This window comes from Alternaria hordeiaustralica (genome assembly GCF_023758085.1).
Source record: "Alternaria hordeiaustralica strain BMP 2776 chromosome Unknown scaffold_19, whole genome shotgun sequence".
Classification (NCBI taxonomy): Eukaryota; Fungi; Ascomycota; class Dothideomycetes; order Pleosporales; family Pleosporaceae; genus Alternaria; species Alternaria hordeiaustralica.
The window spans coordinates 144,889-171,457 of NW_026056791.1; the positions used below are offsets into that span (position 1 = coordinate 144,889).

The 26,569-nt window shown below is 54.5% G+C and overlaps 7 protein-coding genes across 7 annotated transcripts; 4 read left to right on the forward strand and 3 right to left on the reverse strand.

Moving 5' to 3' along the window:
* Positions 1-6,224: 6,224 nt before the first annotated feature.
* J4E84_007960 (uncharacterized protein) lies at positions 6,225-6,899 on the forward strand (the record flags this gene model as incomplete). The annotated part of the gene is made up of 1 exon (XM_049390538.1): positions 6,225-6,899. The coding sequence occupies one exon, from the start codon at positions 6,225-6,227 to the stop codon at positions 6,897-6,899; it is 675 nt and encodes a 224-aa protein (XP_049241639.1).
* Positions 6,900-7,328: 429 nt separating this feature from the next.
* On the forward strand, positions 7,329-8,167 carry J4E84_007961 (uncharacterized protein; the record flags this gene model as incomplete). Its single annotated transcript, XM_049390539.1, has 2 exons — positions 7,329-7,466; positions 7,523-8,167. The coding sequence occupies 2 exons, from the start codon at positions 7,329-7,331 to the stop codon at positions 8,165-8,167; spliced, it is 783 nt and encodes a 260-aa protein (XP_049241640.1).
* Positions 8,168-10,093: 1,926 nt separating this feature from the next.
* Positions 10,094-13,063, reverse strand: J4E84_007962 (uncharacterized protein; the record flags this gene model as incomplete). The annotated part of the gene is made up of 1 exon (XM_049390540.1): positions 10,094-13,063. The coding sequence occupies one exon, from the start codon at positions 13,061-13,063 to the stop codon at positions 10,094-10,096; it is 2,970 nt and encodes a 989-aa protein (XP_049241641.1).
* A 909-nt stretch (positions 13,064-13,972) lies between these two features.
* Positions 13,973-17,158, forward strand: J4E84_007963 (uncharacterized protein; the record flags this gene model as incomplete). The annotated part of the gene is made up of 3 exons (XM_049390541.1): positions 13,973-14,030; positions 14,101-14,244; positions 14,343-17,158. The coding sequence occupies 3 exons, from the start codon at positions 13,973-13,975 to the stop codon at positions 17,156-17,158; spliced, it is 3,018 nt and encodes a 1,005-aa protein (XP_049241642.1).
* A 1,089-nt stretch (positions 17,159-18,247) lies between these two features.
* Positions 18,248-19,678, reverse strand: J4E84_007964 (uncharacterized protein; the record flags this gene model as incomplete). The annotated part of the gene is made up of 1 exon (XM_049390542.1): positions 18,248-19,678. One exon carries the CDS (start codon positions 19,676-19,678, stop codon positions 18,248-18,250), a length of 1,431 nt encoding a protein of 476 aa, XP_049241643.1.
* A 3,357-nt stretch (positions 19,679-23,035) lies between these two features.
* J4E84_007965 (uncharacterized protein) lies at positions 23,036-23,795 on the forward strand (the record flags this gene model as incomplete). Its single annotated transcript, XM_049390543.1, has 2 exons — positions 23,036-23,376; positions 23,450-23,795. 2 exons carry the CDS (start codon positions 23,036-23,038, stop codon positions 23,793-23,795), a joined length of 687 nt encoding a protein of 228 aa, XP_049241644.1.
* Positions 23,796-23,999: 204 nt separating this feature from the next.
* J4E84_007966 (uncharacterized protein) lies at positions 24,000-26,544 on the reverse strand (the record flags this gene model as incomplete). Its single annotated transcript, XM_049390544.1, has 4 exons — positions 24,000-24,547; positions 24,599-25,330; positions 25,381-26,391; positions 26,439-26,544. The coding sequence occupies 4 exons, from the start codon at positions 26,542-26,544 to the stop codon at positions 24,000-24,002; spliced, it is 2,397 nt and encodes a 798-aa protein (XP_049241645.1).
* Between the last annotated feature and the right edge of the window lie 25 nt (positions 26,545-26,569).

The following is a 26,569-nucleotide window of genomic DNA, read 5'->3' on the forward strand; positions in this document are numbered from 1 at the left end:
GTAGAAGGATATCATTACAAAAGCCATACCAGCCGTCTAAAACTCCGTTTCGTAAATGCTGCGCCAACCCAATGCAAGAATATCTACCCATTCACATCTCTATCAACAACACCCCTTCTCCCCACTACCACTACTACCACCCATCCCCCAAACCTCCAAATCATGCACACTCGGCAACCCACCACCCTCACACTCACTCAACGCACTCTGCCACCTCCCCAAATCCACATTCCCACCCACCACAACCGCCGCAACCTGTTCCACCTTCCTCGCCAAAACCTGCCACGCCCTCCCATGCCCCCTCTCGCCTATACAAGCCGCCCACATGGGACAACTCCGACACGTATACGCCTTCAGAAACGCATGAATCATTTCGTGCAGAAGCGTACCCAACCTCGATTTCATCCGCGCTTGCTGCGTCTGTGTCGGTGTATCCAACGGCCTGTATCCACGATACAGCATAGGATGAAGGAGAACCTGCGTGCCTACAACAGGGTTGTAGAAGCTTTTTCCGAAACAATCGCGTTGGCGCGAGTCGAGGTAGCTGAATCCGGCGCTTAGTAGCTCGTTGTGCGTGGGGACGTTTCCGGCGAAGAATACGCGGTTTAGATGCAAGAAGAGCTTTGTTACTTGGCGTGCTGAGAGCGTGGAGCGCAGGTCGTGCGACGTGAGATGCGGGTACCAATATGAGAGTAGACTGCGCAGGTGGAGGACGGAGGGCGTGGGGCGCGCGGATGGGTGCAGGTATGTTGCGTCGAGCCAGGATATGTGATGGCGGACTAGGGACATGGATTCGTAGGTTCCGTGGAAGCGGAGTGTTAATGAAGGCGCTGGACTGGTGGGTTTGGGCACCTTTTCGGAGGAGAAGGAGGGGGTTTTGCGGTGGTGGTTCTTCGAGGTGTGTTTGTTGCGACGGTCGCGGAGGGCGCCGTGGGAGGCCAAGGTGGAGATTTTGTAGAGTTTCGGCGCGCATTCGTCGCACGTACATGGGAGGTCTGCTTCTTGGACGTGGGCTTGGAGTTCGGCGAGTGATTTCGGCGGCGTGGTTGATATGGGAGCGTAGTCATCGGTATGGGATATCGTTGGGTTGCGGCCTAAGATGCGGTCTTCGATGAAAGACAGTTTTGGGTCCAGGGCGAAGAGCGGTTCGAGGAATGGAAGCAGATTCTGCCATCTTGACGCGCCGTGGCACGTTTTCCCTTCTTCTAGCTGGTCGCCGAGACGTTGGGCGTCGTTCTGTTTCCTCTGATGTTTTTCTCCATCGCCAAGAATGAACTTCGCGATGCGCCGGATGGGATGGAGTCGTCTTCTCTTCTTTTCCGACTTCTTCGTCTTCTTTGCAAGATTACTTGCATCGTGCGTTTCCAAAACTGGCGGATTCCCCATGGGGTAGACGTAATATTAATGAGCTAATGTACAGGGCTATAAATTCGACATGATTGAAGGAAAAGAAAAGAGTAACCCAAATCCGAGATTCGGCCCATGGGAAAGACGTGACAGCCGTTTTGGGGACATGGTGCCCTAACCGAACAGTGAGGCGGTAAGGGTAGTAAGATTGAAGGATTCGGATGCACAGCAGGGGTCGCGATTGCGAGGCATGCTGCGCACAGACGGTTAGGGTCGTCTGAGGATCGGGACGAGGGTTCGTTGTGGCAGGTGATGCCGATACGATGCCAGGCAGGTTTGGGGAATCGGGATCCAAGACATAACGGACACTTGTTCTGCGAGTACAGGTGTGTCGAGGCTATGTTTGGGGCTGCGGATCAAAGCCAGTACGCGCGTTTCGTGCGTGAGAACGGGCATCTCGGTAATCCTGCCCTGGGTTGTGACGGAAGTTGCACAAAGACAACGGTCCGATGTTGGAACGGGGGGTGTGGCTCATTTCTCGCACGCCACGTGGCGCAGTGTGGAGTGTGCATTTTCAACCGGGGGAGGCTCCTCGTGTCTAGGCGGATAGTGAGCGAGACCTTCACCACCTACCAACGTACTCCTACACACCTAAAGTCCCTCGCAAAAAGACTTTAAGTTCGAGCGCGAAGCCCACGAGACATCCGTGGCAGCACTGTGGCTGTTCATTTCTCGCACGCCACGTGGCGCAGTGTGGAGTGTGCATGCATGACAGACGTTATGTTATCAGGGTCTTTTCTAGGTTCCGCTTCCGCTTATCCGACCCCTGTTCTGTGAAACGTTGCGCACGTACACCCGGTCGTGCGTCAACTCTTTCTTCGAGTCAGCCGAATGACGCTTCTTCAGGGTTATATCCGGTTTCTTCTGCGCCGTCTTGTGGTGTCAGAGTCTCTTTTATTGTTGTTGCTGTCGTCAGGCGGCTGCGTTCCCATGTTCTGGCACCGATCGTTGTTGCGCGGGCGGGGCTGGCGATGACGCACGCTGTGTTCTGCAGTGGCCTTGGGATCGAGGTGTACTTCCGCGCCGGTAGGCCGGTCATTCTAGCACCGAACGAGATCTAATCATCCGACACATCTTGACCGTCTTAGGGTGAAGTAGGTAAGGCTTCTTGAATGCTATGCGTCCAAGAACAGTATCAGCGAGGTTGAACTCGTCCCAATCCAAACGCCCTCTTGACTTTATGCCAAGTTTCTCTTCGTCGTAAATGAGGCTGATGCATCTATCCAATTCCATGCGTATTCCCAACAAATTGGAGCTGACATGCTCTAACTCTAGGGCTAATTGCTGCCAGGCCGCGCCATGACTGACCCTGCTGTGGCAGTTTTCACAGATATGTCTGCAGAAGAAAGCGTGGCAGAGCTCGTGGAGGAGCGTACCAAGGCGACCTTGCCTTCGTTTGTCGAAGACTTTTGGAAGAACCCAGTGGTTCAGTGGATCGGTGACGTTAGGATCTAGTTCGATCAGGCAGCCGTAGCTTTTTTGTATTGTCACCCCAAGAATATTCCATTTGTTTTTGTCGTGATCGTCTACCCAGTCAAACTGGACTTGGAATGAGGGTTGAGGAGGAACAAGTTCCGCGCCGAAGAACGTCTCCGATAGATCGTTCAAGAGGCCTGTCATCTCCTCTTCAGATAGAGTCTTTCGCAAGTCTTTCGCGTTGAGACGCTCCTTCCAGTCGCTGATCAAGTCATTGAGACGGCGTACCCTGGCTGCCATCTCTTCATTGGGATTTCCAAAGTGTGTGCTGTGAAGCCAACGGATGTGCTGTTCTACTAGTAGGGTGGGTTCCGTGCAACCAGACGTGCAAGGAGGCTCGGGAGTAACCGGTTCTTCTTCAGGCGCATGGCGTTTGCCAGATCGTGTCTTGAACCACATCTTGCTGAATTTGGAGGGAGACATCGTGTTTGGCTTCTGGCTCTTATAAGAATATAATGTTGAGATGTGAGAATGCGAGATTTGAAAATGTCTTCATCCTTCCTCTGCAATTTTATATTACTTCATCCACTATTTCTGCACCAGCGGAAGGGGTCTCATTGAGAGTAACTCTGGTCGCTTTGCATCGATGCCAGATACCCGGCGTTTGTACATCGCACATGCTGAGTATTTGCAATACAGGCGTGTGATTTGGTGAAATGTTCAGCGATAGCCATGGAACGCTCGCTTTGGTACCGATATCTTGATAAATTTTCGCATTCTGATAATCGCAGACTGGTTGCACAAGTTGCAATCGAGCTCATCGCCCACTAAAACCTATTAGGAGCACATTCATTGTCAGCAAAGTCTCTGCGGGATGGTCGAACCGAAAATGTGTTGTAGTTGTTGTTCGGGATCTTTTGAGTGCCCACATGTATACGCTACAATGCGCGCATGGACGCTTGTGCTGGTACATTACATTCGAAGAGAGTATCATTGGACTTGCGCGCAGAAGACGGTAGTCGCAGTTCTGGACGCGCATACTGTCTTCCCCTTCGAACGATAAGACCCCTCATAGTTAGGCAGGAGTCCTCTCGAGGACGAGGCTGGATTTGCGCTTAACGCTTTGCTGTTCGTAGCAGGACCTGGGTCCGTAAAGTGTTCACTACCTCATGGTTTGTGTCGTGAAGAGCAGGACAGGGCGCATGGACTGGTGAATACGGTCGGCATGCCCGATGTACATTACGCGCGAGCATAGTATGTAATGAGACTTGGCGACGGGGTCAGACAGTGCGGTGTGCATTCTGAGTACGTCCGGCCAAGAAGTAGTGTCTTCAGCCCCCGCCGACTAGACGTCGCGGGGAGTCCGAGAGAGCTAAGGAGCGTGCGATGACATTCACCATTGGTGCATCTTGGACGCACCTCTACGCATGCGTCTGAGCAAATCGATGCCGCAAGCATACACACCCCACGTCTTTGGCCTCACAAGGCACCAGAGCCGTACCTGTAGGCCAGTTGCGATGAGATTATTCAGCCCCCAGCTACGGTGTGCATCGGTGACGCCGACTCGATGCAGTGAGGTTTGAGGAGATAATAGTCGTGAGACGATTCACGTCGATCCCCGAGTAGATTACTGTGCTCCCCATTGCGACAGCAGTTGAGCAGGCACCCGCGATTCGTAAGTAGCTTTAGCTGGTCGAGACAGCTGTTGGGTGGTTTCGCGAAGTTGGCGTTCGAGATCGACATGCTCATTTGCGACCCTGACTAGATAAGACGATATCGAGCACAGTAAGTGTGAGTAGTGAGCTGGGTCGACTTCAGCTCGGGCAGCGCGACTTGCCGTCGTCTTCAGCGTGATAGTGCGATAGCGATAGCGCGATAGAAACGAAGAAGGTCGCGAAGTATAGCAAGACAGAATTCTAGATCCGGTGTCCATGATTCGCTGCATTGAGCGACGCAGGGACTGATACTAACGGGGAAGGCGGAGTGGATCCAAGATTCAGGAGCAGAGGGAGATTGGAGGTTACAGCTCAAACAGGTAGGCTCATTCCGGTGAAGGCCTAAAACGAGTTCCGCTGTCGGGATGTTAGTCCAACGTTGACGAATCACAGACGTGTCGCCCCAGACCTTCGGGTACCTCAAACTGTGGCTTCATGCAAAGTCAGCCACGTCTGACGGGAGAGCACCCTGATCCCCAATGGAACTATCAGGGGTCGCGGTCAGCATCCGGGGCGGATCCACAGGGTGGCGAAAGCCATCCATGGTCGAAGGACCGAAATTAAAGAAAACTTCACATGTAACGTCGGAGCGGATGCTACCCAAGGCCTGTTAGCGTAGTGGACTCGACGGTTCGGAATATTGGATATAGGAAATAAGAAAAGGGAGGTTTGGATAGGAGAGAACAAGAGAAAAAGCCGCCGCGAGTTGCTAGGGGGGACGATGGGACGTGGCATCTCGCGGCGCGTGGTTTCACCAAACGTGTGGATGACCCAGTGTTCAAACTTCAGAGTTGGGTGCGTGGGATTTTGAAGGGTCATGTGTGATGTGCCGGGAGTTCCCTACAGCTTCAGCTGCTAAGCAGTGCCGATCCGTGTGATGGGGAGCGCCAGCGGCGATAGTGAGCAGCTCTAGCGACACTGGGCGTGGGAATAAGGATAGCTCGCACTGCAGCTTGACACTGGCGGTTTCCGGGACGTGGTTGAGATCCACCGTCTTGAACCGGCTTCTGAGGAGCTTCTGCCTCTCCTTCTGGATCGAGGACTAGACGCAGCAGACTGCGCACTCGTTGGCTTTGCTAGAAAGCTCCGCAGCCAGTCGATGGGCGCCGATCGCTTCTCCAGATTCCGCATTGTCGGCATCGACGAATGAGAGGTGCCGCGGGCTTTTGGGCTGTGAGGGAGTCCTTGCAGGCTTCCAGAAGGCAGCCCTTGATCCTCGCGTCCAGCTGCCCTCACTCAGCCCTGACTGCTGCCGTCATGTAGTAAGCCGGGAGCGACGATGAAAGAGCGGCAGTTTGGGGGCGTATGACCGCCGCCGTCAATTTGCAGCAAATGCCATAGTGTCCGCATCGACATGTTGCGCGCGATAGGAGAGGAGTATCGCCAGGGAATAGAGATGAAGCATTGGGAGCTAGGCCGGGATTGCAATCCTACTCGAGTGGAGCGGTTGAGGAATGAGGAGTGCAGCGCCAACGGCAAGTGCCCAGTGGCTGCTAGCCAGAAGCATGGTAAACCTGGCCCCGGCGTCCTAGTCTCGCCTTAGTCCCACGCCCCCAAGCCGCGGAACGCCATGGGCAGCGCCTTATAGCATCCTTCGCCGCCGTCATTTGCGTCTCTAGCTCTCTGTCACGACGTTGATAACATACCTACCCCGGCCGTCCATTTCGTCCTCACAACAACATCACAATGACGACCATGTTCCGCGACTTCTCCTTCGACCCGGCGCCGTCACCTGACTACTCCGCCTACGAAGCTGAGCGGGCAGCTATGAACGTCTCGCCCACGTCACAGGCGATGGACCCGCATTACGCGCCAAATCGCCCTCCCACTCCACCATGCACTATGGGCGACCTTGCCGTGCAACTCAACCAGCAGAGCCTTCGCATCGACACGACTGTCCGCTGCTATCCTGCCGGCCCTCTCACACCGGAAAGCGATGACGAGTGCGCGCCTTCCACCAAGCAAGAACAGCAGGCGCGACCCACCTACTCGCGCATCGCAGCTTCCGTTCTCCGAATGCAACGTCAACAGAGCTCGCGCATGCAGTGCAGCTCATCGCATGCCCGCGATCTCTCCAAGCTGGTCAAGATGATCGAGGAGGAGAAGCAGTGCACCGTCAGCGAGTCGTCTTCACGAACATCCTCTACATCTTCGACATCAACATGCGCACCTGGCAACTCTGGAGACGACGAGGGCGTCGACATGGACTACGATGTGCCTGCGTCAGGCATCGAGTCACTCGCCAGCATGCCAGTGTGGAAAGCCCACGAAAGGCGCGACAGCTGCGTCCGCGTCACCCGACCTGTGCGCATGCGCAAGCGGTCCAAGGGCAACGGCGTATCTAAGAGGCGGTCATCATAGTACTATCAGTCGGATTTGGTTACATGCATAGCGAACGGCGTTTGGGGTCTCACTACGGGCGCATTATACCACTTGATCTTGCTGGAAACAAAGCAACATTGGACAGGGCCTGGAGATGTATTATTATATTACCATCGGGTGGAAGAGCTCCCTTAGGGTTGAGCCTGGCGTTATAGGGTGCGACAAGCTGAGCGCTGTCGTTACACCCACATACTATATAATCACAACCATCATCAACATGCAACACACTCCCACTATGCTCTTATCGTAACTTATCCGCCTGACCCAGCACAGTGTTCCTTTCCCGCGTTGCTGCATGTTCCGCGAACCTGAGCATTGGTAAATTGGTGACCCACATGGCTGTTGATCGTAAGTTTGTGAATTCGTGCCGCATCCGTCCCACTCACAACTTCAGCCACAACACCCGCCATGTCTGCCCGTCGAGCGCTGGCACCGCGCTCCATCCACTTGCGCATCGTGCCACGTCCCGCCAATTTATCCGAGAGCCGCGAGATATTCCGCGTCCTCCAACGCTTCGGCGAAATCAGCACCTTCAAGTATCTTCGGGTACGTCTTCGCCAATACGTTTACTCGTTCAACACGATCACTCACACCGCGCGCAGTACGAATACCAGAACCCCGCCGACAATGTCGCCCTCGCCATCTACCGCGATGAACCCGCCGCCCAGAGCGCTCTTGACGCCTCACCCCTCCGTTTCGCCCTCGAGAAGCTCATAACCAGCGACACCGACACCGACGCACAAGTCCAGGCCGCCGAAGAAGACGAAGACGACACGCCCATCCAGCAAATCCCCAAGAAAGACGGCATCGACGAGATCCTCCGCCCCTCACAACTCCTAAACCGTACCTTACCCACCCCCACCGGCACCTCCCCCGCCCCAACACCGCCATCCAAACCCCTCCCCTTCGACCCCCCACCGCACGCCTCCTCGCAGAAGAAATCAACAAAATGGTTCCAAGTAACCGTTGACCGCTCGCGTGCCGTGCACCCCGATTTCATCGAACGCCAACCCTACTGGAAGCAATTCCACCCGATGAAGAGCATGGCGCAGGTGGATTTGGAAAAGAGCGTGCCGCATGTGGGGCTGAGCGATGTGAGCAAGAGGCCGCCAAATGCGTATCGCACGCCGGCAAGAGTGCTCAGGGTGATGAATGAGTATGTGGAGAAGAGGATGCCGAGTCTCAGGGGGATTGTGGAGGGCGGGGAGAATGAGAGGGGGTTTGAGGAGAGGAGGGGGAGGGGGTGAAGATGGATATAACAGCGCCGGTAGGGCGACGAACTGGAATGGTCGCGTTCCGGGTGACACATACATGGAGACATGGTCCCAGCCGACAGCTTCGAAAAGACTGTCTACGCACAATCCCGTGAGACGGCTCGCGGGGAGCTCAGCGACGAGGTTGACTGAAAGCACGCTTCACGGCAGTGATCAAGCGTAGGAGACCCATAATCGGTTTGACGACGCAACACATACCCACGCCTCACTCCTCGAGGAAAGCACATCGCGCTGGATCGTACATTCTCTCAACCTCCAGCACACATTTCCCATCGAAACGAAAGCGAACGACCCAAAGCTACGGCAAACTCTCATGCCAGCCGCCGTTATGAGGACGCATCGATTTGAACTCACACGCTCGAGCTCTCGACCAGACTCCTGATTTAGATGTGATGGTTCCAGTCTTAAGTCGATCCTCGGTTGTTATACTATCTAGGTAACACGACCAAGAATTGACTAAGGCTGGAACAATCTACACCGACAGGGATCTGTATTCGAAGAGGGCGCGCGTACTAGGCGTGTGGTCATCGTGTCTGATGCTCTTCAGAAGGCGCTACAACCTCTCTATGTGGACTGGCGTGCCGAGCAGTCGCGAAGCATTCTCATTCATTGCCTTAGCCACCATTTGCAAAAATCCTCCATGCGGATGGCCGTTGAAAACTCATCACCATTCCGACAGATAAACTTCATCATGCATGCATGTAGCATGAGCCGCAGTGGAGCACCCAACCGCTCCGCAGCCAGATGACAACTCAGCGACTCCGACGCCCACGTCTAGCACGATGGAGCCACGCACATGCGACGTATCCATTTCATCCAGCACTCCGACCAGACACTTCCGACAAGCGCCGAACGCTCTTACCGCCGCTTTCTGATTCCTCGACGTATCCTTCACAGGCCGTTGCGAAAGATCCGAACACGGTGTCGGTGAGCCACATTGCTTCATACACTACACTCCATGAAGCAATACGACTGTCCTCATCCTTCTTTCGACCCTCGTAGCCTGGAAAGGCATTCTGAGGCGGGCAGACACGGAACAAACAGGACCCAACACCATCCCAACCTGCGTAAACTGCTCTACAACTGATCCGCATCACGCCCTAGTCACATGATCCACTTCTTCCACATCGTGCACGTGTGCGAAGTGGAACAAGTGGATCATGTGATTGGGGCATGGTGTTTATGAGTTGTAGGGTTAGTTTGAATGGCGGTTTGGGGTTTTATTAGACTAGCTGTGTGTTGGAGCGCGGGTGAACAGGTACGGCATCAGCGTATGGGATCAGCGAGGTTTGAATTTTGAAACTTGCACTCCTTAGGGGCCTCGTAGAGACTTCAGAGGAATGCAAGTTCCAAACTTCACACAGCGCTGACCCCATACGCGGGTGTGTACAAGGAGATGGTGTGATAGCGAGCGATGAGCTTTTGGGATGGTATCCTGAGTGTTGTGGGGATGTTTAGCTGATGGCGGCTTTCTTGTACGCTCGCACAAGTTTATAGATATTAAGTAGGGTTTGAGGTACAGGTTATAGGCAGCTCATGTGGCATGTGAGATGTTAGACAGCGCATATATCATCCGCAGCGTGGACACGAACACACTGTACGTGCAAGCAAAGATTAGAACAGAGTTGATTGTTGACATTACCACGTATTATTAAATCTACACTTTTGTAGTCCTACATCAACTAGAAGGTATCCCCAACCGAACCGCACCTCAGACATGAAATAAGCAGGCGCCTTATACATACATGACGAACCGAAAAAAAAATCAGGGGTATAACCTCCACAAACTCCATTACCATGCCACGCTTGAAACGCCCACTTTTGTTCATGACCAAATACGTACATGCGTAATGAAACAAGTATACGACCCACCAGGACAGACCCATAGAGAAATCTTCGTCAGTCACTAAGATCGATAATCTCAACCTCAGCCGGAACCGACCGACGCGCAGCAACAGGTTCAGGCGTGGCACTCGAAACACCCTCTCTTACTTCAGCTTTAGGTATCCACTTCCCATCCTGGCGAACCATAATATGGCGCGTATTTGCTCGTCCATGGGCCTCGAGCTGCTTCTTGACCTCTTCCATGAAGCCATCTACAAAAAGCATCTGTGGCCGGGCGTCAGATTTGCAGATAGGGCATTTCCACTGATCGGCTACGGATGCGTCGCCCTTGCGCGGCCGGGATTGGAGGAACGTTTCCAGGTCGAAGCAGTCGTTGTGCGGACAGGCTTTGCTGCGGACGGGGATGTCGCACATTTTGGCTTGGCTGAAGGGGTCGAAGAGGCCGATGGTGAGGGTGCTTTCGACGACGCTGATTTCGTCGTCGTCGACGGCGGAGAGTTTGTTTTTGATGCCTTGTAGGACTTTGTCTGCGGGGACGCGACTCTGGTTTAGACAATGTTTTACGATGGACGCGTGGGATGAGACAACCATGGCCTCGATGGCGAGCATGTAGTTGAGATGAGATTTCTCGCCGGACCGAGCCATTACTGCAATCTCCAAAACGTTCTCGCCTTCTCTCAGCAGGCCCGTGAGGTCGATGGGCATGTCTTTTCCATAGTGGATCTTCTTCCGCAGTTCGAGAGGAGTGTCGTTGACCGTGTAATATGAGTGAGGTATCCAGGACGTATCGGCGACAGCCCAGCGTTCCTCCGTCCACTCAGGCTCCGGCCATTTGACGCAACGTAAACGAGCAAATTTCGTGGTCTCGTTGATGTTCACAGTACCAGGTCCACCCATTTGATCTGGAATAGTTTTCCCAATCCTCTGCATATCATAAGGTGTCAGGGTGATTGTCCATTTCTCAATCGCACGGCCTGGCGAGGACAACCGCGTTGGGGGTTTGAGGAAGTTCTGACAAAATGTGTACAGCGGCGAGAATTTGGATTGCGCACGAAGAACTGGACTTCTGAGATGAGCTTGGTGCAGCCCAAAGCGTGCTGGATTGGGTACACGCTGTTGTGGTTGTTGCCAGCCAGCAGCAGGAAGCAAGGGCACCCCACGTGGAGGCGGCGCCACCCCTGTAGATTGGGCAGGGCGTGCGGGAGGACGACCAGGCCCACGCGACTGCTGTATAGCAGCTTGTGCCGAACCCTGGTCAACCGATCTGGTCGTGCGCGGTGGCATTTGTTGGGGATGGTTGAAAGGCGGAACAGCGGGCGAGCTGGTTTGTACTCGTTGTGGTTGGGGCTGGGCTTGCACTTGCTGCGGTTGCGGTGGAGGGGCCTGGTGGGTCTGTACCTGTTGCTGAGGTTGGGGAGCGCCGTACGTATGATCAGCCAATGAAGCGCCGTTCTTGCGAAGGTTAGCCTCGAAAGCCTCGACTAGCGCTCTCAGGTTAGAGCCCCAAACTCGTTCCTCGTCGTGTTTTAATTGTTGGCTCTGCTCAGGCGTCTCCGTAGCTGAGGAAGCATGCCGTGAGTAGTGGTAGTGTTGATTCTGCTCGAAGACACCAACTATGTCGTTCTCGAACTTTGCAAGCAAGGGTTTGACATTAGGATTCGAGACCACCGCGCGGCAAATACACCGCAGAAAAGCGGTGAAGAGCAGACGCTGGAAAGTGAGAGAATGAATGCGGAGTTCGACAACAAGTTCTCGGACGAGGGGCGGGAATCGACGGTGCTCGCATATCGCCTTCAGTTGGTTGTAGTTGGGCGATTGGTCAACAAACTGTTTGAAAAGCTGTGCTTGGTACTCGAATGTGGCCGGCCACATGGCTGCAATTTGCTGCATCGGGTATGGGAAATGGGAGAAGAAGTGAAGATAACTAGGCGATAGTATGTGGTTTGCATCAAGAACATCGTGCAATATCCTCTGCGCTTGTTGTAAACCTGGCAACGACTTCAACCCCGGCGGCAGCATGTGAGGGGCGTGGGTCATCAGGCAGTAACATTGATGCATAGTAAGATAGGGCCAGTCTGACAGCTCAACAGCGTTCTGCAGCACAAGAAAGCGTTTCCTGTCCTGAGAGGCAGGCGATATTGGGGGTGCTGATGCCTGGAATTGCCCTAAGATCTGCAGACAGTCTTTCTTTGTGTACCAGCCCTGGCTCATGAAATCAGGGGCCAAAGGGGTTGTAGTCGTGTTATCAGGCTGTACGGAGCGAGATACAGGCCGGGATACTGGGTCTTGCGAGACTGCTTGTGGCAGCCCATAGGGCGAGTAGGGCTGAGGAGGTGTTCTACTGAGGCGCGGATCTTGGAATAGCATGCCCTGGGGCAGTTGTGGCGATGCCATCATGCCGAGCGACGGGCTGCGATTAACGGTCTGACCCATCTGACCCAGCATAGGACTGCCGATCTGTGAGTAGTGGCCGGACGGTCGACGCGGAAGGTCCGGCGGAGGATTCGTCGGGTTTGCTACCGGCCCTGCATAAGCCTCACTGCGCCTCCGCTTGTCCATTTGTTGCGCATATCCTTCGTTGACTCTTTTTGCAGGAGCAGTCTCGTGCGGTGCTGGGGGCGGACAGCGCGATGTCTCCTCGCTTGGCGTGGGCGACGGAAGCACGCGGGCTGCCGAATGCCCGTGGTTGGCGCTGTTCTGGTGGGCGACGACATTTGGGAGCTGGGGAGACGTCGAGTTGGATAGTGGCTGCGGCTCGGTCTCGACGGTTGGGCGCGTGATCAGGTTCTCTGCGGGTGCGTGTGTGGAGGAGGGAACAGTAAACCTGGGCTGCTTGCGAGGCCTTCCGCGACCGCGCACGGTGAAGGGTAGTGGGTTTTGTGTGAGTTCGGCAGGAACGATGGGCGGCTGGGCAGGCGCGCTGGAGGGCAGCGGCGTCATCCAGCTCTTCTGTCGGCCCCCAAGGTTGCCCAGCGCATAGTTGAGCGTCTGGGCTGTCGCATCGTCTGGCACTCCTGGGGTCATGGCGTGACTCCCGGTGTGGTACATGCCGCTTTGTTATGTTGTGTATATTCGCTTGAGGGTACGCGCTGGTCGCCTTCGAGTGCTGGACATGGGCGAGTTGGAATGTGGGGAGTTCATGTCGCGCAGGGAGATTGTGAGCGACTCAGTGCATGGTAGGCGCGGCGGGTCGTGGGTGCCGGATGTGGATGTGGAGGGAGAAGGAGTTTTCGCTGTCCAGGCTGCCGCGAGACACGTGAGAGAAGGCGCGACGGGGTGAGGTGAACGTCGACGTCGCGATGGCAGTGAGCCCTCACGACACCCGATGGCATGGCGCACGGACAGCGATGTTTCGCGAACATGCCAGGTCGCTTTGGGCCAAGGCCATTGATGGGCGCCGCCGGGGCTCTGGACGCTGGACGGCAAATCGTCAGCGGCCAAGTCAGAACCGCTCCAGGGCTGCCCGCTGCCGTACAAACCCACTCTGCCAATAGGCGCAGCGCCTAGTCGAGATTTGCTTTGGAGCGCCCGGTGCGTCCGTGGTTTTGCCAACCGACGTAATTCATATCGCATGCAGGCTAGGTCGCCTACTGCTTCCAAGGATGCGCATCGCTAGCTTCATGCCTCTCTGTCCCACCACCCAAGTATAGACACGACACCCCCGGCAGCCGCACGACGACGGGATCAAGCAATATACCTCCCCCCTCGCTCCAAACAACATCGCCACTTTGTTTCATTGCGCACCTGTCAGGCTGTTTCAGGTAGCGGTGGCTCGGTAGCCAGCATTTATAGTCTGCCAAACGTCCGACTGTTGCGCCCGCCTCGCCCGCCGATAGCGCGAACTCCCACGAGGATGAACCACCTGTACTGATCTGGAGACTGCCCGCATACACGCCCCCCGACCCGACCCAGTCTTGGAGAGCAGCTGTAAGCATGGCGCAACGAACCCACACCGAGGGCTGCCGGCCTGGCGATACCCTCGTCGTAGTGCGTATGTTTCCCCTCACCCGTGCTGCCACTGCGTCGCACATGCCAGCGACAGCTGCTGACAGCACTTGCAGACGAGTTCCTCGCCCGCAGTCCCGACGAGCTGAGCCTGAGGCGCGGCGACCGCATCGAGCTGATTGAGCGCGACGACGACTTTGGCGATGGCTGGTTTCTAGGCAAGAACACCGAGACGGGAGAGAACGGCCTGTTTCCTGAAGGTATGTTGCGCTATCGACGGCAGCACAGTAGTGCACATCCCCTATCCTATCTGATCGCCATGCTTCCTTTTGCGAGCAACACAGCTGATGTATATCAGTATACACACGGCCAGCACCCAAACCGACGCCCATCCCGACCATGCTCTCGCGCAATCCCTCGCAAATGTCCGTGCAATCAGAAAAACCATCGCCTCAGCCCGGCATGGCCATTTCTGAGCCGCCGACCACCGCCGCACAGCCACCAGCTTCCACGAGCGCCCCTCCACCTTTAAAGTCGGCACCCACAGAGCCCCTGAACATCGCGTCGGGACCAGAAGTTGCTCGCCGAACATCTATACAAAATGGCCCGCGGAGCATCAGCATGACGTTGAGCGGGGAGGCGCCACCAGAAGACGAGACGATAGGAAGCCCCGTCATGCACGAAACGCTGAGCGTCATCGACGAGCACATCACGGGCATGAGCACGCCGCGCCACAGCGCTGTGGGCAAGGAGATACGGTCCAATGACTCGGGAAGCGAATACAGCAGCCACCACCGGCTGTCATACATCAACGGACAAGAAACCGATGAGGAGGAGCAGAGCTGGCACACCGAGGAGGAGGTCAAGACATGGTCGCCTGCGCGCGTCGCCGAATACCTCGAGGACGCGGGCGTGGAGAAGAAGCACTGCGATGTGTTCCGCGACCAAGAAATCGATGGCGAGGCGCTGCTGGGCGTGGACCGCAACTTCATCTTCATGCAGGAATTCAATCTGGGCCCCATGGGACCGCGACTGCGCACGTGGATGAAGATTAACGCCTTGCAGTCCGAGGTCAAGAACGCGAAGGAAGCCGAAGCTGCAAGGACGACCCTTCTCCTGCCGCCTTCAGAGAGCCCAGACGAGTTCCCAGCCGATATGGGAAGGAGCAGGGCTGCATCAACTGGGGCGGTCCTTCCTCGCATACCGACGCTCAGGGAAAGCATCGGATCCCGAGGCAACACCAGCCGTCAGCACATCCCACGTGCAGCCTCATCCGCCGGCCGATCGTCTACCATCGACGCGACCTCTCCACTGATCCAGCACACGCCCGCCTCACCGACGCCCGGTTCGCCTAGACGACCCTCCGCTGCTTCCGTCCGAAGTATGAACCACAGCAGACGCCACTCTTCTATCGAATACGGGCAGGGACCACCCACGCCTAGCACGCCCAGTTTAATGAAGCCGCCTACATCTGCACCCATGGCCGCCCACGCACACAGGAAGACGCCATCATTTGACCGCAACTGGACCATGGGTTCGACATCGCTGTCCAAGTCCGTACAAGATATCGGCAGACCGGTCTCATCACATCACCATCATGCTTCAAGTACCAACGGAACTACGTTCGACTTCCGCGAGGCCGGCTTAGGCTCCGGGGATCTTGACCGCGGCTACTTTTCCGGAGGCGAGGTCGACAACCGCAAGAGTAGCAGGAACGTTCTGCGCAAGAGAGAAAGCGCCGCGAGCCATTCACGCAATGCTAGTTACACGACCGAAGGCGCACAGCGCGCGTCGTTCAGTCGCCGACACAGCCGAATCGGCAGCGCAGATTCGGCTCTCCGGCCAGCGAGTCCAATTTCCGCTGCCGCGAAACAGTACTACGGTACCAGCACCAAAAGCGAGCGCAGCTCCAGTGCATTCGACTTTGTGCGCCCTCTCAAGCCAGCAAGCGAAACGCATCCAACCGTGACCAAGCTCTCATATGATGCGCACAGCATTGACGCCATTGCAAATTCGCCCCACGTCGCAGGTAGCGAGACCTCAAGCACAGGTCGTGCATCACCTTCGCCAGCTGCTGTACCATCTCATACGCGCTCGTTCTTCAGCAGTAAAAAGGGATCACAATCTAGGGGTCTTCGAGCGATATCAGACGCGATAACCGGCGGCGAGAAGGCGAATTTGAGCTCCGCGGATGTTTCCACCACACAACACAAGGATTCACCGATGCAGTCACCTTCGCGGACGGGATCTAGCACTCCCTCTGGCACATCATTGTCGAAGAGTTTCGAGCTTGAAAAGGCTGATAACAACAGGCGGTTTACCGCTGGCTCGACCACGCCCAAGGACGCAAAGAAAAAGGCCAAGAAGCATGGCACTAGTGCATATCTCAAGGGCCGTCAGCAAATCACTCCCCAACAAGCCATGGAGAACTGCGACTATAGCGGCTGGATGAAGAAGAAGTCCTCGAGTCTTATGACGACATGGAAGACGCGCCTATTCGTGCTTCGTGGCCGCCGCCTGGCCTACTACTACACGGAGAATGATACCGAAGAGAAAGGTCTCATCGACATCTCATCGCATCGCGTGCTACCAGCGAACAACGAGAGGATGACAGGCCTCCATGCGTCTCTAACAGGTGCGGCCAACTCACCTACATCTCCGCACAACGCCACCATACAGACAACGGCATCTGCAGATAGCGCCAAAGGTATCCCAGGGCTGGAGGAGGATGTCTCAGGCATGTTCATCTTCAAGCTTGTACCACCTCGTGCAGGACTTCAAAAGGGTGTCCAATTCACCAAGCCCATCGTGCACTACTTCGCGGTCGATAGCCTTGCCGTGGGCCGACTCTGGATGGCTGCGCTCATGAAAGCCACAATCGACCGAGACGAAGCCCTTCCCTTTACGACCACCTACCAGCAAAAGACCATCTCACTGGAAAAGGCTCGCGCGATGCGTCAACGGCCACCAAACCTCATGGACGAAGACGGAATCGAAGATGCCGAAAGGAAGAGCGAGATCTCGAAAGAGAGCATCCAAGAAAGCACCATTCACGAAGAAGACGAGAAGGGCCTCGCGATCTCGGGCCTCGATGATGCAAAAGCTCTGCTGGCGTACGCCGAGAGTCCCGAGGAACACAAACACGACAGCACCGCAACGGCGATTGCGATGTAGTCGTCGACATAGCGTCGTGTCTCTTCTTCCCTCTCTTCTGATACCATCCCGTTCGTTTTCCAGTTCAGTACATGCATTAATACTTGCCCGCTCCATGGATTGCTGTCATCGGAAACGATAGCAATTGCATCAGCGAGGCTTTGGGTCAGGCGTTCTTTCTAGCGATAGCGATAGCGATAGCGAAACCATTTTCTTTCCTTTTTCTCATCAATATACCGTCCTGAAGGCTGTCTAGGTAGTCATCCTTCATTACAACAACATACCCCTCTCTGTTCTGCTTTCATCGGTGGTTTTGCGATATAGCCTTGCGTGCGTCATATACTGCATCTTAGCATTATCGATGATGAGAATCTTTACCTTACCTCACCTGAACTGTCTTGTGTGTTTTATGAGGGTAGGACGAAAGAGTATCTAGCGAAGAGCGAGGCTTTGTAACTTGTCTTTGTCGAGCGCGAATAGATGTAGTTAGTGCCTGTATGGAGGGATGAAATGTGTAATAGTACGATTGATAGACTGGATTTCGCGCATGGAGTAAGTGACTGTGAGGCTTTGCTTGACGTGATGCCGCCGTAGTCGCACCAGAGTAATCCGTCCCATCTCTAGCTATGTAACGCTCGATTCCAAATATAACAGTACCGGACAACGATACGGGTATAGTACTGCACTGACAAGACAGCTACTACGAGAGCGTCAAGGACCGTAACGGGCACTTAACGCTACAGGCGCAAAGGCGGGAATCGCAAGTCCGATTGATGCGCCGGTAAATCTCACTAATAAGGAAAGCACGAAGAGAGAGAGAGGAGAATCATCATGTGTTTTAACATTTGTTTATTTGTTCTTCTTCTTTCCTTGAGTTGAGGTCCTGCGCAGTGCAGCCTTCCATCCATCCAACGATGTAGTATATAGTACTGAAACTTATAAAATCTAAAGCGAGTGTCTTGGGGGGGTATCATCATCTCCATCTGCATTCCAAACAAAATCAAACCACACAAAAAAAAGCGCAAAGCAAACCACCAAACCATGGAAAAAAACGCCAATGCTGATGCTGCTGTAACGCAAGACCATCACTGTTGTTGAAGTGAGGTACTCTCACATCACACTCCTCTTCCTCCTCATCTTAATCTTCAACTCACTATTCTCCCTCTCCTTCGGACTCTCCATTGGTGCAAACCAATCACGGAGTCCACACTGCTCTTCTAGACTCCTGAAGAGATCGTCCACTCGATCAAGCATCCAGCCACTCCGTATCCGCGCACCGGGCTTCGCATAGCCCAATTTGAAGCTATTGGAAATGGCGCAACTGCCCTCGTTGAAAGAGAATTGCATGCAATCATCCTGCTCCTCACACAGCGTGCGGCAGTGTTCAAAGGACTTCCACGCGTTGCGCTCGAGTTCGTTGGCCACGGCGGAGTGGTCGTGGGCGTTGTACTCTTTGTCTGCGGACATGTTGTCCCAGGCTGTGACCGAAGGGCCGATCTTGGGGCGCACGAGCTCCATGAAGATGTCGCGGTGGCGCAGCAAAATAGGGTGTCTATTGTACCAGTCCTGTTCGAAAGACCAGAGTTCTTGTATTTCGGTGGGCGAAACGTGGTGGTACGTTACAGCCGGGTAGCACCAGAGGTCGCGGTCGATTTTGGAAGTCGCGGGATCGAGCGTCGCGGGGGAGTCGCCTTGGAAGTGGGGGAAGGCGCGGTGGAGGGGGATGTTTACGTCTTCGAGGACTTTGCCGAGAGCGCAGTCGCCGACCCAGTGGGTTTTGGTGAAATCTTCGTATTCGGAGATGCGGGGGGAGCGTTGGGCGGAGACTTTACGTGCGGCAGGGGCAGAGAGGGCGAAGCCTGCGCCACCGTAGGCGAATTCGACTTCGTTGATGAAGAGGTGCTTGCCGATGTAGTAGGACTTGCTGTCATCGAAGTTGCTGAGGAATTCGAGTAGGTTGTTCCAGTTGACGTAGGTGTCGGCTTCCATGAAGAAATACCATTTGGCGTCTGGCTTCTCCTCGAGTGCCTGGTCGATCATGGGGAGAAACTTCCACTTGTCGAGCTGCCAGCCATCGTTGTCAGTTCGCAGGTAGTCACCCTGCGACGATCCGGATAGCGATGTGAGAACTTCTTGTTGTTTCACGCCTCGTCTTCCGTGCTCTTGGAGTTGGTGGTACAGCTTGAAGTCGTCATTCGTCTTCTTCGTCTCTTCGCTAACTCCTTCGAGGACGTCGTGGACGACGTGTCCGTCTATCTCCTCTTCCAGGTCCGAGTGTATAACATAGTGGGGGACGCAACGCAACGTAGTACGGAGGTGCACCGGCACCTTTTCGAGTGATTCGGTGGCCCCGGTTCGCAAGACGACCAAGACGTCATCGGCGAGCTTGGACTGCGGGCAAAAGAGTTCCTGGGGGTGCTCATGCGCAGAAGTCTTTGCGGCGTGGAAGAGCGGCGGGGTGGCCTTGGTGAAGATATTAAGGACGGATACGGCGAATACGGCGCAGAAGATTAGTCGGCATAGGAAGGAGCGATTAGGCATGGCGGTCTAATAGTGGTGGTGCAGCGCCGGGCTGAACCGCGAATAGTCTAAGTAAAGAGTGTAGTAGCTGGAAAGGACAGTATAGTAATAAGAAGAATGAACGTGTGTACGGATCTCGCTAGTGTTCTGATAGAGAGTGGAGATGCGGTGCCGTAGCCATCGGATGCCGGCGGAGGTTGGGCAAAGCGGGGAGCGAGGTAGCAGCGGAGTGTAGTTCGTATGAATAAGGAAAGAAGAGGAAGGTTCAAGGGAGGAGGCATGCTCCTCTTGAGCGACTTGTAGGCTATGGCGATCATAACCTTTTGGCATGACCGTGTGCGCAAGTGGCCGAAGCGACCTGGCGATCAATGCCCCCGGTGTGGATTCGTCAAATGCGCCGGACCTGTCACGGCGTGTCATTCCCGTGCGAGTAGGATCGCCACAAACCGCGGTGAGCAAGGCATGATGATAATGGCGCGTTATGAAGCACGGCGCTGACCTTGCAGCATTGCTGATGCTACTCTGGGGCTGCGCCGTACGAGCTTACGGGGGCGTGAAGCTGCACAGCGGCAGAGTTTTGGGAGTGGTAATGGGTGCCGAGGGGCTGGTAACCTGGGGCATGAGGCGTTGCGCCTACCGCTTCTAGCGCTACGTCATGGCCCGTTTCAGGTGGCTGGTTCGGGCATCGCGGATTCGGATCGGCATTTCCTGCTGCCTCATTGTGGAAGTTTGTATCCTGGCGTTGATCTCCATCATCAATCCAAATGAACGCGCGTCGACAAAAGGAGTACCCTCGGAGTGCCCTCACCTGATCTTTGTGAGGGATATTCCATGCTTCGACGTCCCGTGGGCAGTTCACGATACCTCATTTCCGCCGTCCCTGTCGAGTCCACCACTAACGCTACTCCGCTTGGAGTCGTTCAACACTGAAAAGAAATTATGCGCGACAAAGTTCGGGTCGTGATACGAGAGTCCTGCCGATGCGACGGTGGTTCAAACAACGCGCATGAATGTTTTTCTTCTGTCCGCGAAGGAACAGCAGCAAACCACGAAGGGGTCTTGTTTCAATGCCTGTCTTCACACATTCTTCTTTGTCGGCTTCACAACATCCCCTTCCAGTCTTGCTTCTTTGATTCAATAGCCTTGCGTGTATCAAACCTGTATAAAAGCTAACCTCACAACTACTCCTTGTCTTCCAAAAAGCATACTAACTTCCTCAACGCTCAGCGCCCGAATACGACCCAAGTAACGGCGAAGCAACGGCAAACCAGTCCAAAAGGAACGTTGCACTACCAAACTTCTACCATGAGTCAACAGTTTTTCCAACGGCAGCAGCCGGGTATCGCTGTCCAATATCCCGAGATTACTCAACGGCAAGTGTGGGCCCTCGCTGCCGGTTATGTACTTTACTTCGTTCTGAGCATTACGGCTCTGATATGGTACAACCGATATGTGGAAGGGAGAGATCGTCAGCGTTGAACGCTGAGTGCGCATGGACAACTGCTGCAAACGCGGAGCTCTGTTGATGAACACGAATACTGTAAGAGTCCTTAGGTTGGTGCTGATGGTCGACTGAGTCTTCAGGTCACGCGGACTTGACCTCATGTTTCCCGATACCCTTGGTGGCATGAGAGCTGGAAGGCGTTCTTTGGTGTTATATTTTCAACGCTGTTCTTTTCGCTTCTCGTGTCTATTTGCTGAGATTCACCTTGTGCTCGCGGGTCTACGGCCTGAGCCATAAAGTCAAGCTTCACAAAGCGCAGCGAATAGTCGCCGCTCATGAAAGGCATACGCTCAATGCCAGTCTACATATACACCTACGGCTCCCTACTTACGTACATAACAAGGTCATGGTGAGATATACGTGACGGCTGGTCGCACCGTCCCAAAATCATCACAGTGCTGGAAGCGTCAAAGAGCGAAGTTGGAGTGTGTTGCTTCAGCCGCCAGCTGAGAGGCTATACAAGCCAACACGCCCGTCATCTGGGTTGAGTTCACGAGTTCGGTAAGGACCCATTGGAATGCACATCAGGCCACGAACGAGCGGCACCGGAGCGTTCTCCGACAGCTCAGTGTCTCCAACCCACCAAAACAGTCGCTCGGCACTTTACACTTCACCGACCATAGCCCAAAACGAATACCAGGACGGTGGAACACGGCGCGAAGCTATCCAAAATGCATGCAGACCGATAGCTGAACGTTTGCGAAGTAGCCGGAAGACTGTGGGGCGCCACACATTTTTGATCACTAGTCACACCGACAGATGTTAAGATGGCAAAAGGCCGTGGTGGTACTCACCCAAGTACCTCTGCACGAGGTGTCCGGCGACGCTTCGCGATTAGCACTTGCAAATCTTGACTCCAAAGCCTCCTACCTGGAGTGGCTTGAGAAATGTGCTCTAGCATTTGCGGCGACTGTACACATCCCAAGCACAACTTCATTTTCTCTCTCGTCATCAGCCCCATGTACATCCCGAGCAGCCGAAGAATGACGCTGCAATAAATTAAATCGCATAAATCAACCAATGAGCGCCCCATCCTTCGCAGCACGCGAAGACCCTTGGCCATTTCCGTGTTCCATGCTAGGAAGAACATCGGTATGATTCTGAAACTGCGCTAAACCGCCCTTTGTTCTCCGACTCCCCAACCCTCCAAAAGCTGACCTCAGGACGTTCTTGTACGACCATCAGCAACTGTACATTCAGCCGCAACGTCCTTAAAAAATCAAGCTTTTTGCGGAATGTTTATCAAACACCTCGTATATGCACCCCGCTGTGTCCAGCATCCAGCCAGCCAGCAAACCTCCCGGACGCCTCATTAAACGTGGTGGTCCGGGAATTACGTCCCGGCACTTTACCAGCGAGTAAGAAGGAGCCGACAATAGCGCCGCAATATATGAACCTCGCGTCCTAGTGCACCATGTGTCGTGCACCTCTTTGTCCACTGCCACCGCAGGCCAAGTTTGACCGCTTACTCCAATAGATGAAAATGATGACTTTGGGCAAGCATGTTTGCTCTTGTTTTTTACACGTGTGCAGCGCTAACAGTGGGTGCTGACGTGCTGGGCGTTTCTTGAGATCCAGAAATCATCTCGGCTGCGGCCTTGTGCCACCGGTTGCAAGGGCTCTTAGGGCTGTTTGGTACCGTGTGGGAGGACGGGAAGGTGGCTAGGACAGGCGTTGATGGCATTTTGTGGGGTAGATGGTAAGTCTAGATGATGTTTCGTCATGGACGGGATGGGGAAGTAACTTGGCATATATGGATATATAAACCGCACTGCTCTCTTCCAGCAGACCTGCCTAAACCGATAAGCTCACCAAATCCAACTCCCATCTCTCCAAGAAAAAAAAGAAACGACCTACAGAACCGCCTGCCCACCATGGTATCCATCAAGCAACTCTCCCTCCTGGCCTTGACCACCGGCTTCGCCACCGTCTCCGCCCAATCCACAGGCAAAACAACACGCTACTGGGACTGCTGCAAAGGCTCCTGCGCCTGGGCAGGAAAAGCCCCCGTCAACAAACCCATCGCCACCTGCGACAAGAACGACAACCCTCTCACGAACCTAAACGCAAAGAGCGGATGCGAAAGCGGAGGAGGCGAGGCATACATGTGCACTGACCAGTCCCCCTGGGCCGTCAACGACGATCTCGCATACGGATTTGCGGCCGTGAAGCTCGCGGGCAAGACGGAGAGTGATTGGTGCTGTGCTTGCTACGAGTATGTCTACCTCACCCACTCCGAACAAATAACCTTAAATAAAGAATCTGTAACTAACAACCCACCCCACCAGAATGACATTCACATCCGGCCCCGTCTCCGGCAAAAGAATGATCGTGCAAACCACAAACACCGGCGGCGACCTCGGCGACAACCACTTCGACATCGCCATGCCCGGCGGCGGCGTCGGCATCTTCAACGCGTGTACCGCGCAATTCGGTGCTCCGCCCAACGGCTGGGGCCAACAGTACGGCGGTATCTCGTCGCGATCCGAGTGTGATGGTTTCCCTGAGAAGCTGAAGCCGGGCTGCCAGTGGCGGTTCGATTGGTTTAAGAATGCGGATAATCCGAGTGTGAGCTTCAAGGAGGTTACTTGTCCGAAGGAGTTGACGGATAAGACGGGGTGTGTTAGGCAGTAGGTGGATAGATGGGGTGATGAGGTGGTTTGGGTGAAGGGATTCGCTGTATATGATTATGATGGGGGAGACCTCCTCTTGTATATATGAACTTATGAAAGAATGAACGATATGGATCAATGCGTTTGTCACACGAGAAGGGTGCGCGAAGTGTTAGAAGAGTATGCCGAAAATATGGCAAACGGAGAAATGTGTACAACGACCTATCTAATCCTGCTTGGTCGTAAACTCCTCCGTCTGACTAACTTCATGTTCATGTGAGCTCCCCGAGCTAGTCTGCGCCAACTTCCCATTAATACCCGCAATCGCACTCTCAACCGCCGCCGCAACATCGATATGGAAAAACGGTCTGTTCTGTCCATGCACAGTCGTCACCTTGCCACTCGGCAAACCCTTACTCCTATGAACAGCACTAATCTCATCCTGCGCCTCCTCATCATGCAACTTCGCCGCTGAGTTATCAAGAGGCGCGTAGCTGTACACTGGGTTCCAGTGCTGGCGCGCGGCGAAACGTTCGCGGTCGATGTAGCCGAAACCAGCGGTTGTCAGGGCGCGCTTGGTCCAGCGGCTGTTGATCGAGGCGAAGTGCCATTCTACGGTTTCGGGTGCGGCGTGGCGATCGAGTTGTGCGCGGACGTCGATGAGTCCTTGAATGGATGTTACGTCGACGTTGTTGACGGCGCTGAAGTCTAGGATGATGGCGCGGAGGATGGGTCGGTTATCGTCGACGTTGATTTGTTTTCCGCGACGTGGGCCTTATGAAAGTTAGTATATTGAACGGCGCTCGTTGTTTATGCGAAGCTTACCTGGGTCGTTCCATGGTCGGTCACCGATCTTTTGGTACTTGTCAAGTGTTGTTGGGCGGGAGATGGTCTGCGCGTGGTGCACGAGTTCATCCATGTAGCCTTGCTGGTTGAGATATGTGAAGCCCTCGGTGAAGCGGTAGATTAGTACACCGGGATAAGGAGTCTCGATATCGACCAGCGGGTTTGAGCCATCCTTGCGACTGATTGGGATAAACGCTTCACGAACAGCAGCGGAAGATCCAGGAGCGAAGTGACCATCGTCCTTGTTGGCCATTGTCTCTGGACTGGCGATGTAAATCCTGACTCTGCCAAGAACAGCTCCGTGGGTGAATAGCTGGCGCCATAGTAGGAGTGCGAATGAGGCCGCGATGGTGACGTAGATGCCGTTTTCGATGTTCGTGAAGATTGTTACAAAGACACCTGCGAAGAAGATCACTACTTCCAAAGGCGACGTTTCCCAAAACTGGAAGACCACGTTGGGTGGCGTGATTAGATCGCCGACAGCGTGAATGATGACGGCGGCAAGGGCGGCCGAAGGGATGTAGAAGAAGACTGCCGTCAAAGCATACAATGCGAGGAGGACGATGACTGCAGTGAAGATACCAGCGAGCGGGGTACGGACACCTGCTTTTGACTTGATAGCGGTTCGCGAGAACGAGCCGGTAGCCGGGTAGGCGCCAAGGAATGGACCGATAACATTCGTAAATCCGACGGCGACGAGTTCTTGCGAGGCTAAACAGCAGGATTAGTACTTCCTCATCCGAGACATGAGAATGACTTACGGTTGATGACGTAGTTGTTGATGCGCCCAAAAGACTTCGAGATTGCGATGTGTTCGAGAATCAACACGATGATCGTGACTGGAATGTCAGGCGCGATTGCTGAGAGAAGCTTGGTGTCCATCTTCGGGGCTCCAGCGTGCTGGAATCCTCGTGGCACGCGACCCAGAATCTTGAACTTCGCCATCTTTACATCGTTCTTCGCATTATGGAGACCTGGAATGTCCTTGTTGGCAAGCCAGCTGATCATGATGTAAAGTAGAATGACGAAGGCCATCCGTAGTGTGCTGACGAAGAACCAGACCTTTTGCTTTGATGGCTGCTTCTTCGACATGAAGTTGCAAAAGATGCGGACAGCGTAGAGCATGAAAAGGGCGGTCAAACCCATAGCGGCATCCAGCTTTGTGCGTCCAAGGCCTTTGAGGGTGTCGATGATGACCAGGTATGTGGGACCACGTGTGTTGACGCCAGAGATGCCCATGAGCGCTGGTACCTGACCGGCTCCAATGGAGATGGCAGCGCCGGTCATGAACGAGGTGATCGCAACCAGAGGAATAAGCTCGACAATCCTTCCGAGACGGGTGAGACCAATGAACAGGAGAACAGAACCAGCGATGACGGAAAGAGCCCGAGCGATGTCCACGGCTTCGATCTCCGGCTGTTTATCCTGGATCTTGGTGACAATGTTGCCGACGATGGTGCTCATAACGGCAACAGTACCGATGGTGATGTCCTTGGATGTAGCGAAAGCCCAGTAGAGAATGAAACCGACGAAACTGGTGTAGAGTCCATACTCAGGAGGCAGCTTCGCCAGCAAAGCGTATGCCATACCTTGGGGAATAACGACAAAGCCAACGGTACATCCGGCGATAAAGTCTCCGAATAGCCATGTCAGGTTGTAGTGGAAGATCCAGTCCCAGAAGGGAAACAAACTTCTTAGGTAGCGTTTTGTGGCGGTTGCTGATGGTTTGAATCGATAAAGCCATTCCTTCGCGGTCGGTTCGCGCTCGACGTCTACACTTTGTTAGCTACTGCCGGATGACAGACTAGACAGTATTTACATGTTTCCACGGAGGATATTGATGCAGCGCCAGAGACCTCGGGCTCTTTTCGGTAGTCAAGGTTGATTCCAAGCACCTTGGCTACTTTCTGACCAGCGGATGCCATGTTGGCGGACGTCGTCAGCGAGGGC